Genomic DNA, 11,787 nt, shown 5'->3' on the forward strand with positions numbered 1-11,787 from the left:
TAACCGGAATGCTGAATAACAGGATATAAACAAATAATAACACATAAATAATTAAATAACTAAAATTACTGTTTTGTTTGGACTCGTTTTATCTTTTTCTCTTTTTTATATTTCTTCTATTTTGTTCATTTTATTCTATTTGACTTTACAAATAAAAAAGCTCTCTCACCTCTTAAATTCAAAATGACACAAAATATTTGTATATTTGTTTAATAATATTATTTTTAATTTATTTTCTAAATTAAAATAAAAAAATATGGTCAATGAGGATTCATATAGACTGGAGTGATTGACTTGTTTAGGATTGAATCCTTATAATTGTTTATTGTAAATATATTTGCTTAAAAGACAATTATTTCATGTAGAATAAAGGAGACTTGAATAGACTGAAATTGTATTTAAAAAATTCATACATTTCTTGCAAGCCTTTCTTCAAAAATATAATTAAGCTTCCTCTAAATTACTGAATACCATGAATCCCAATATTTTTTTTGGAATAGAGAGATAATACATACGAATAAATCCTTAGGCTGACCACGTTCATAAGCCAAGTTTTAATTAATTTAACTTTTAAAAGCACACTACTCACAAACTGATAGAGTAATTCTTCTATTTTGTACTTGATTATGAATTCTTTACAATGAAATTTAACATCTTTATTCTAATGTTTCAATTTTTTTCTTACACGTGTAATGCATTTATTGGTTTAATCACGATTAAGGGTAAAGCTTTCTCCTAAGTCATAACTCATAAGTACCATATTTGGATACAATATTTCCAAATAGCATGATCTCTTTGCTTTCTTATTTCAGTCTTTTTGGCATGTTCTTACTCCACATGCAACAGAAAAAAAAATTGCTACTAGTAACTCATGGTCTTTTTTCCTCAATAACTGAAAGTGCAAATCTCTTGTTAAACACATCAAATTTATTCAGCAACGCTATCATTCATTTTCAGCATCATTTCTACAAAGAACCTTTCATTTTTCTTCACTTCCCATCTTTGCCTTCCAAAATAGGGCCTACCAGCTAGTATCAAACTGGTAGTGCAAGGCATTTTCCACCTATACACCCTTACTAACTGCTTTCAAGGACCCCAACCCAAGGCCTCAAAATGTTCTTAAGAATGAGCTGCGAAAGCAAGTGTGATAGATTAAACTTCAGGATAGCTGCAAAGGGAGCATATTCTTTAAACGCCGTCTGCTATGGCTTGATTTCTGGCAAAGATGACTTCATATCCTGCTGTTATCGGTGTCTAGAACAGAATCCTATCTTGGTAAATGTCCAATGCTTGTATAACCTTCTCTATCAGTAATTTCCTATGTAACCTATACCTGCCAAATGAGAGCATTATGTAAAATAAGATCTGCATGCTTTGAAGCAAGATAAAATGATTGTGCATGCAATGACAACTTATTTGATATATTACGTACTTTATTGCTGCTTCAAGTGTTCTCCTGCAGTCCGGCATAGAATCTGTTTACAGTAAACCAAGAAAATGAATACAATGTTGGACAACTTTATGACATGAATAGTGACAACTGTTACAAAGGCAACCAATGAAATTAAGGCTACTGTGTTAAATCATTGCAAAAACCAAGAATTTTAGTGTTCATGTGAATAGGCAGTTATTACTGGATTGAAGAAAACCCAATCTATCAAAGTAAAATCCACAATCAAATCATCATAACTACCCGGATTTTTTTTGTCCACAAAATACAGGTGACCATCACAGCGAAAACTATTCTATGTAAATTTGGTAGAAACAACAATGACTCATCAAAAATGGACTTATCTTTCTTCTAAACATGCATCGTTCGATAGAAGTGCACGACATAAGTTTACCTAGGATTTTCTGATCTTCGTCAGAAGTTGTGGGGAATTCTGCAAGCATCTGGTGGCATTCTTCTTGCAGCTCCTTTACTGCTTTCCTCTCTAAACTTGGAATTGGAGGGAGATCTCCATCTGACCAAGTAGGTAACGTTCTCGCTGCTGCTATGATTGCTCCATCAACAAAACTATCTCCATCATTCGATAGCCTACCTGCTACAAATTTTAAACAAGAATTCTGGACATTAATTGCAAAGCTAGATTGGATAAGGAGCTAAAATATCAAAAAGATTCTTTAAGACCCATACTGTTGTGGTAATATTCTCCAGGGAGGCCAGATATGTTAAAGACCGATAAGAAGGTGTCTAGATGAATTTTGGCTTCTCCAGTGAAATGAATGACATCCCAAGGATTCTGCAATATCAAAGATATATTAGAGTCGGTGTAAAAAAAAAAATCACATGTAAATTCATTTCCATATTATGGAGATAGATGGCCTTGAAAACTAGTTAAATCATAAGCTCCGTCAGGGTAATTCTTACATGATGCAATACGGATGACTATCTTTTCTCTTTCTTCCTCTGATTCAGTACAAATATCTAAATTCTTTGTACTATATGGAGCATCATCGAGCAATACTGATTAAGTCAAAACTAAGACTACTCAAAATTCTACGATTAAATGCCCAAATTAATCTATTCTCCATTTATAACATGCACCACAGAAGCTCAAGACAAGGATAATAACTCGGGGGGGAAAATTCCTCACTCGAACCCTTTTCTCTTTCACTTTTTGGTTTATCTCATCTTCATTTTACTTTCATCTTCACTTGTCAGGGCTTAATGAGTCATCCCTTCCTTTTATCTTTCCTAAGCCGAGGCTCTTTCGGAAACAACCTCTCCGCCTTCTTGAAGGTAAGGGTAAGGTCTACGTACATACTACCCTCCCCAGACCCCACTTGTGGGATTATACTGGGTCTGTTGTTGTTGTTGTTGTTGTTGTTGCTGTTGTTGTTGTTGTTGTTGTTTACACCCTACAGCCGTTTCTTGTCATTCATTTACTGTTGCATCCTTGCTTATAAAACAGATTATGGCGATAAATATCACTACACAAAGTCAGTAGTACAAGGGCCTTCGAGTTGGAATTTTTCATACTTTCAGCAGAAAAAGCACAACACAGCTACTTTTTCTCAGGAAGAATAAAGAAAGACTACATTACCACAGGCGATGAAAAACCATATCTCTGCAGGAAAAAGTTATTCTTCTGTCCAGCCATGTAGTCAACAGTCATCTGCAAGAATTCATAAAGGCCAATTTAGGTCAAATTAACAAGTTATGCAATAGTAATAAAGACAAGCAGGGCCACATATAGTTCAATCGGTGACATCCGATTGATACATTGCCAACGATTTACAAAATGATAGTCCTTCATAAAATACACATTATCAAAAAACTAAATAAGATCAAAATAGGACAAACAGGCATCTCATTAACAATTTTCCTTTCAACTCACCATCCAAAGAAAGAAATAATTTTAAAATTTCCTTTCTCATTCGTCCCCGAATCATGGAAAATCTTAAAGAACAACACCAAGAAATAAAGTTAGAAGGACACAAGAGAATGCTATGTAAAAAGATCATTCACAAAAGAAATTACAAGAAATACTAGTAACTAATACATGTGGAAGAGAGAGGACATAATTTTCATAATGCTTCTATTCTCATTAAAAAATAAAACAGCATTATAAATTAAACCTTATAATCTGATAAGCTGTCACATTAGAAGGAAAGATAACTTGTAACAAAGATCATAATATCTCTTTAGCATCATTGCTACTTATATCCCATGCCTGTCACCTATGCAAAACTACCTCATTCAGTGATCAATTATACACATTTCCCATCTTTCCTGCATAATATCGCCTTAGCATCATTGCTACTCATATCCCGTCCTGTCACCTATGCAAAACTACCTAATTCATTGATCAATTATACAAGTTTCCCATTTTTTGCTTTTCTTTTCCTTGTGGCGAAAGGCGAGGCTTTGCATGCTGTGGAGTAGGAAAGGAAGTCAGTGGCATCAAATAGGCCATCCTTAAATATGCAAGATTTTGATGTAAGAAATGCCTTTGGGGCCTGGAATAAGCAAGGCTCTGATGTAAGAAATTCATCCTTAAAAATAAGATAGCCCTATATATCATATATTATGACCTATGAAAAGCAAGAAAATGGAGTAGAGATATTTTCTGCACCATTTAATGTAAGAAATGCCTTTTGGGAAGAACATAAGCATGTGAGTCAGGCATTTCTTCCAACTCCCCACATACCGTTTTCTCCAAATGAATTATCCAAAATAAATAGACTCATTGATAAAGCTAGTTACTTTTTTTTGATAAGGCAAGGTAAACATTGAAAAGGCTAGTTATTTTCTCTATGCAATAAGCTATGCCTACTGATAGACACACATCACAATTCAAATGAAGCCCTCACTAGATCTCGACAGCTAAGAAGATTTACCTCATCTCCTTTTCTAATTCTTTGTCCTGCATTTATCATCACCTCCAGCATGCGGTCCTTGAAGCGCCAATGGAAAAAGCAGTTTGGCTGGAAAGAATGATTCATCATGTCTGGAGAAGAGATGAATAAAATATTAGAAAGATTTTCTCACAAAAGAAAATTTTATCTAAAATGCTAAGATAATTGCAAGCAGGTCTTCCTTGAAACTAAGAAGAATCCCTGTCTAATAAGCCTTTAAGTTTTCTCTTAAACACCAGCCACATTGGGATTGAGACACAGTAGTAGTTCCTGCTGCTGTTGTTCTTCTTGTTGTTGTAAGCTGTAATATTAGTTCAACACCTTTCAGGTTTCCTGAACATCTACAGCTTTGACTGACTTTAATAGCTAATACAGACTTTTAATATATTTATTTCTTTTTGTGGAAGTTTCTAAAATATGTGAGTTACAAAAAGAAGCCATAATTCGCACATACATCGCCAGTCAACATTCCATTTTTTCCGCATTTCAGTTTTCTATTTTGTTGAAACTTGTTTGATCAAACAATAGAACCTCCCTTTTCCCAAAAAGTCAAAAGCTATATGTAACGACCCGACCGATCGTTTTGCTTACTAGATCCACGTTCCCCTAATTAAGACTCTCCGTATGTGCTTTTACTATTTTATGACTTGCGGGGATGGTTGGTTTAGGTTTGGAAGGGTTCGGGTTGAAATCGGAACACTTAGTTCCTTAATAGTAGTCGCCAAGTTTGACTTGAGTCAACATTTTGAGTAAACGACCTCGGAACCGGGATTGAAGGTTCCAATAGGTTCGTATGATGATTTTGGACTTGGACGTGTGTTCGGATTGGATTTCGGATAATCTTGGAGCGTTTCGGCGCTTAATGTGAAAAGTGGGCTCATTGAAGGCTTTCTAGTTCTTTAAATTTGGTTTGGAGTAGACTTTGGTGTTATCGAGGACCGTTTGGGATTCCGAGTTTGGGAATAGTTCCGTATGGTGATTTATGACTTGTACGCAAAATTTGGTGTCATTCCAAGTAGTCGAAGTACGATTCGACCCGTGCGGAGCTAATTGAAAAGTTTGAAGTTCATAAGCTAATTCAAGTTGGTTTTGGGGTACGATTCTTGATTCCAATGTTGTTTTACGTGTTTCGAGGGATCGAGCAGGTCCGTATTATGTTTATGGACTTGTTGGTGCGATTGGTCGGTGGCTCGGGTGAATTTCGGACCACCCGGAGCAAAGTCTAAAAATCTGATGTTTCGCGTTCGCGTTCATGGGGCCGCGTTCGCGAAGGTCTGGGACTGGTAGCCTTCGCGTTCGCGTATAAGGGCACGCGTTCGCATAGAACAAAGGGCCTGGGGTGGGTCAGTCGCATTTGCTCTTCGCGAACGCGAAGTTCAGGTTGGGCAAGCCTTCGCAATCGCGAGACTGCCCTCGCGTTCGCGAAGAACTTCACTACCGGGGCCAGTTATGCCTTCGCGATCGCGAGGCTCCTCCCGCGATAGCGAAGAAGAGATCATTGGGCAGACTTGGTTTTTATTACGGGACTTGGCCTCTTTTCACTCATTTCCCGCTTGATCTTGGACGATTTTGAGAGCATTTTGCGGGGGATTTTCATCAACATCAAGAGTTAAGTGAATCCTATCAATTCTTGAGTTAAATACACGGATTATGGGTAGATTTAACATGAAATTAAGGAAAAAATTGTGAGATTTTGTTGGAACATAGGGTTTGGTAAAAATAAGATTTGACCACAAAATTGATTATATAATTGGGAATAAATTATATACTTGAGTTCGTGAGGTCATGGGTAACATTTATATTCGAAAATTTTCGGAATCCGGGCGCGTGCGCCCGGGGGTGAATTTTAGGAATCTTCCAAATTGGGTTGGGTAATTACTCTAATATCTAAATTATGAACTTTTGAGCATATATTTATTAGTTTATACGACTTTTGGTTAGTTTCGGAGTTCTCGGCGTCGTTTGAGGAGTTCTTGTGAGGTTGAAGAGTCGGATTAAGGACTTGGAACCGAAGTAAGTCTCTTGCCTAACCTTGTAAGAGGGAACTTATCCCCTTAGGTGTATTAATTGTTGTGTGCTACTTGTTGTGGGGAGCTACGTACGCACGAGGTGACGAGAGTTCGTACGTAGCTATATTCATGATATGTTCGGGTAGACTTAGATTCACATCATACCTGTAGGCACTAGCAAGCAGGCAGTAGCTAACATTCAATCTTTTATTTTTTATTTTTCCTCAAATTTTATCCATGGATTGATTGTAGCCAAGGTACTCGATCTCAAGTGACCACACCCAGTACGAATCTCACACCCTTACCAGTATAAATTTCGTGTCGACACGGGTGCGGTGGCTAAAATGAAGAGTCCGCACAACATAGTATTAGACTACATAAAACCCACTATGAATCATGTCTTTCTTACAAAATGTGATCAAAGAAATATCAAATATCATTAGTGTGGAAGAAGAATGTTGTCTTCCCTGTAATAGTAAGTAGGTCAAGTTTTACGGCACAGAGGGAGAAGCTCACAAGGAGGACTGCTATTTCCAAAATTTTGGACGAAATCATTCACGTAGTACACACTATTCTCATTTGCATGGTTTCAGTAAGCTGAAAACAGAACATACTTCTCACTGCTTAACTTGTTAGAGCAGTCGCAGATCTGCTCTTTTTTACCCACTTCACGTAAAGATAAAAGTACACATGAGCATCAGACATCACTCCAAGACCATTAGAAAAAATAAAAATAAATGACGCCATTCAAACTAACTTACAAATATCTAAACCAAGTTCATTCAGTCAAAATAGGATGCTGCATTGTGTAAACAACCCACTTAAAGCCAACAATAAAGTATGGAGACCAGAAGTACAGAAATACAACAGAAGAAGCTCACCAGCATAAGGTACCAACAAATTTGCATCTTGAACCAGTGCACCAATTCTCATTTGCAAGTTGATGCATCGAGATTGTGCTATACTCATTGCCCAAATAAATCTCTCAGGATCCCGAGCAAGACGCTTTATTTTGAGGGGTACTGCAGAATGCTAAACAAATCGAGAAAGTCAATAGACATTGTTAATGAACAGGAATTTGGAGGAAAGAGATTGAACAAGATTGTCTATACCCAATTTTTCTCCCAAAACTCAAGTGCCCGATGTTGCTGTTCTCTCATGGTTGAAGCAAGCTTCTCGTCTTGCAACTCCAAAAGGTCCTCCTACATCACAAAAACCATTAAGAAGCAAGAGTGTGTGAGACACAAACAACAAATGTTCATTTATAACTCTGGAATTGACATTCTAGAAATTAGTCTACTAAGTACATGCCCAGCTGACTAATAGAAAATGCAAATCACAGAAGTGAAGAAGCTCAACCACATATTGCTTTTCAGCTAAACAACCAAAATGGCATTTCCAAATTAGACTTTTGTTACAGAAGAGAGCTTCAACAGTCATGCAACAGAACAAGCCTCAATAGAAGAAACTTCTCTTACAAATTAGAACACCTTAATGTCCTAAGGTCACATAACAGTGTGAATATCACAAAAGCTTTTTTCTTTTCACACATTTTGAGTTACTCCAACTTGAACCTCAGCAGAACACCATAACAAAATGAAGATTAATTTTGTGAATGCATAGCATTTCTATAGAATCTTCTCCAAAATATTACATTAAATAATTATAAGCATCAAATTTGGATGATAATCATATCCAGACCTCAGTAGCTAGAAGGAAGCTAGTGCATTCATCATCACTAGGTAAGAAGTCTCCATAAAGCTGCCAAAAGTTGTCCTTGCAATCAAAAGCATATAAAAGAAGGCATGCCAACCTCAGATCCGAATCTGTCTGCCATAAAAAGGTTAACAATATTAAAAACTAACAAGAGATCTTGGAATACCAAATAAAAAATGACAAAATCAAAGAATAAGCAACTAAAAATGCGGATAAATATTCTCCCATGTGTACCATCAGAAAAGATTTAAAAGGAAAAAATGCGTCCTTTTACCTCAGGATTAGTTGAATTGATAATGTCGAATATTGGATGTCCCACAGGTATGATATCTGGAAAAAACATCCAAGGAAGCTTTTTGCTTATGGTTAACATCAGTTCTAGAGGAATTTCCATTATTACCTGCATTACAAACAAACCTCCTCATTCATTGACCTGTAAAGATTTTAGTGATAAAGAAAAGGTGTGAAGATAATCAATGACAAAAGAGGAATCAAAAAGTCAAGCTAATGCCAAATGAATTAGACACAGTCTAAAACTAAAGGCGAAGATAGAATACACTACAGCAGGAGAAGAATTAGAAGTGCCAAGACACTGGCCCCATATAACTTATCGTTGTTAAAAAGTAAATGAGTGAAATAAACTAAGGATACTCATCCCAGAAAGAAGGGAGGAAGAGTAAATTAAAGGGTATTATAATTTTTGCATGTCCTTTTTTCCGCTCGGTCCAATTTTCGGTGGTAGATGAAGTTCATCTTTAGATACAGCTAAACATTGATGGAGCACTGAATTCGACACTGCTTCCAGTGGTAAAGCTATATATATTCCTTCAAAAGAATGAAAACTTTCCACATATAAACATAGTGTAAGGTAGTGCTCACCCTAGCTCGACGGAGAGGCTCCACGTCTCTGGAAGCAAACACTCTAAACCCATCCGGTCCCTCCCTGAATACAATTCCGTAGGCTCGAAAACTTCTAACATATCCTATTTTATAGAAATCAGGATCTGCCAGTTCCAGCTGTTCATGAAGAAATATTATATCACCATAATCAACAGTAAAAACAAAAGAAAATAAGGATAATCTGAAATAACCAAATAGAACATAAAGGAAAAAATATGTTCAACAGCTTCTCAAAAGAAAATTAAAGGACAAAGACAAAGAAAAGAGAGTGAATTTAACCATTACAGTAACTATGTAATAAAGGAGATGAGATATCTATACATGAAATGTGAGAGTGAAAATCTAACTGAAAATGTTAAGGCATATAGGAAAAAGTATGCAGTGCCGAAACTCTTACCGCAGAAAAGAGCACTTGAACAATGAGCTTACTATTGTTATATATAATATATAATTTATATAATTATCATTAATAAGAGATTTCAATGTTTTTTCTTTTTCCTTTTTTTGAATTTAGTTGAGGTTGTCCGGTTTCTTCTCTCTCGCTATTTAGTACATTTACCCCCTCTTCAATTTTGGTCTTTTCTCCTCTATATACATTCATTCTTTTTGCTGTTTCTGACGATTTCACTTTCCAATTTCAACTCAGTTTTCTTGAATTAGTTATTTCTCTTTATAGAGCAAAAAGTAAGTAATTTTGTCTCATTAGTATATAAATTTCATAAAAATAAATTCAAGGTCTCTTATTATTATTTGTTTTTAGGCCCCAAATTCTATTGAGACGGCCCTGATGATTAACTAACAGGAACTTCAAGAACATGGAAAAGAAGAATTTTTTTGGAAAATAAAAGGTACCTGAGCAGCAGGAGTATCTTGGGGTTGAGAAGGGGGTGTAAAAAGAGGAAATGCAGAAGGCGTTGGAGAAGAATCATGACCCTCTAGAGTGGAAGCAGTAGCAGCACCATTAGCACTTGCAGTAACTCTCAAGGGTCTGCTTCTTCCCTTGTTACTACTACATAAAATAATGGGTTGCTTTTGCAACGGTGCAGCATATCCAGGTCTCCACAACTGGTTCAATCAAAAAAGTAATCAACACCCAGAAAATTAAAAAAAAAAAAACATTGTTGGGTGTTTTGGGTTTGTTACCTGATGGTGAAACTCTGGCTGGTGGAACAAGTTTGTTGGTTGTTGAATTAAAATGGTGGAAGATACCATTTTTACAGTGCTGTGTTGGGAATGAGCTGAAAATTTTAGTGAAATTTCAGTAAAGAAGATTGAAGCATAGAGAATTGTTTCATAGATGTATTTTGGGTTCTTGGAACGTTATCCACTCTACTGTCAGCATAACAAGCTGATGAGTGTTGCTGACAGAGAAAAGGGGTTTTTCCGGGGTTTTAATTTTTTGACTTTTTTTTTTCTTTTCTTTTTTTAAATTCAATACTAGCGTGGAGTAATTTTTATAAACTCCCTAGTTATTGTTGATGGTAAAAGTCTCCTTTCCCATCTCAAACGAGGGGATAAACAATAATTAACCACTTGAGTTTTAAAACTGTGCTTAGTTTTGATTTCATTATATAAAAGTTTGAGATTCAGCAAAAGAAAAACAAAAGAAATATAATTTGTGAAACTGAGTCACGTCCTCTCGTAGTATATATTGTCACTACAATCAAACTTCTTTATAACAGCCTCGTTACAAAAGAAATATAATCTGTTAAATTGAGTCACATCCTCTTGTACTATATATTGAAATTATAGTCAAATCTCTCTATAACAGCCTCGTTTGTTCCAAATATTTTTGGATGTTATAGCGATCTATTGTTATAGAGAACATATATTATAACATAACATGAAAATTAGTTCCGAAAAAACTTGGTTTTTATAGTGAAGTGTTGTTATATATGAATGTTGTTATAGAGAGTTCTCAGCGTATATTGATGTGATCCTAAAATGGACAGTTTAGTGGCAGTGAAACAAAACTAAATGATGCCGAATCAAAAACACCTTCATTCATACATAAAATGGTGAACACATAAATCCATCGCGTCCTTCAAAATTACCACATTGTGTTCATGAAAGTTTTACCAGAACATTTCTCTAATAACTGATACGAATTGATTCGATTAAGTAAACATGATCAAGACCTATAATTTAATAATTTCATCATATTGGCGGAATATTTACTATAGAATTATGCGAAAATTTATAACACTCAGCATAAACAACTCACTTAGACATGAAATTTCTCTTGCAATTTTCCCTCAAATTACTATAAAAAAAAAAATTAGTTAAGGATGACAGGAAAGTTCACATATTAGGTATTTACTTATTTCTAGACTTGGAGACTCTGCTTATGTAATTGTGTAAAGCATAGTTCCCCCGCCTAATATTAGGATAAATCATCTGAATACTCAAGAGATCTGAATGAATCAAAGGATTGATACATATCTTTCCACCAAATTTAGGACCAAGACTTTTACAACAATAACAACAACAACCCAGTAAAATTTCACTAATGGGGTATGGGGAGAGTAGTGTATACGCAGACCTTACCCCTACCCCGAATGAGTAGAGAGGCTGTTTCCGAAAGACCATCGGCTCAAAAAAAACAAAAAAAAAAAAGGACAAAAGGGAGACAATATTAGTATCACAACAACAATCATAGGATAAGTAAATAGGAACACCATGAAATGAAATCCAAAAGAAAGATGCAAAGCAAAGGGAGACAATATTAGTAAATATTAGTATCATCACAACAGTCACAAGAAAAATAGGAACACCATGAAATCTAGAAGAAAGATGCAAA

General features: G+C 35.6%; 1 protein-coding gene across 2 annotated transcripts; it reads right to left on the reverse strand.

The window, feature by feature from the left end:
* Positions 1 to 774: 774 nt before the first annotated feature.
* LOC107814338 (protein PLASTID TRANSCRIPTIONALLY ACTIVE 14-like) lies at positions 775 to 10,354 on the reverse strand. Of its 2 annotated transcripts, none has more exons than XM_016639745.2 (13): positions 10,131 to 10,354; positions 9,840 to 10,052; positions 8,967 to 9,104; positions 8,362 to 8,487; positions 8,073 to 8,201; positions 7,484 to 7,573; positions 7,253 to 7,403; positions 4,345 to 4,454; positions 3,048 to 3,119; positions 2,138 to 2,243; positions 1,845 to 2,045; positions 1,433 to 1,475; positions 775 to 1,333 (listed from the first exon to the last, which is right to left on the reverse strand). In XM_016639745.2, exons 1-13 carry the CDS (start codon positions 10,197 to 10,199, stop codon positions 1,255 to 1,257), a joined length of 1,527 nt encoding a protein of 508 aa, XP_016495231.1. In that variant the 5' UTR covers positions 10,200 to 10,354; the 3' UTR covers positions 775 to 1,254. The 2 variants fall into 2 exon arrangements, with proteins under 2 accessions (XP_016495231.1, XP_016495232.1); XM_016639746.2 differs by having other exon boundaries at positions 1,845 to 2,042; positions 10,131 to 10,353.
* Positions 10,355 to 11,787: the final 1,433 nt, after the last annotated feature.

Source organism: Nicotiana tabacum, chromosome 17 (genome assembly GCF_000715075.1).
Source record: "Nicotiana tabacum cultivar K326 chromosome 17, ASM71507v2, whole genome shotgun sequence".
Classification (NCBI taxonomy): domain Eukaryota; kingdom Viridiplantae; phylum Streptophyta; class Magnoliopsida; order Solanales; family Solanaceae; genus Nicotiana; species Nicotiana tabacum.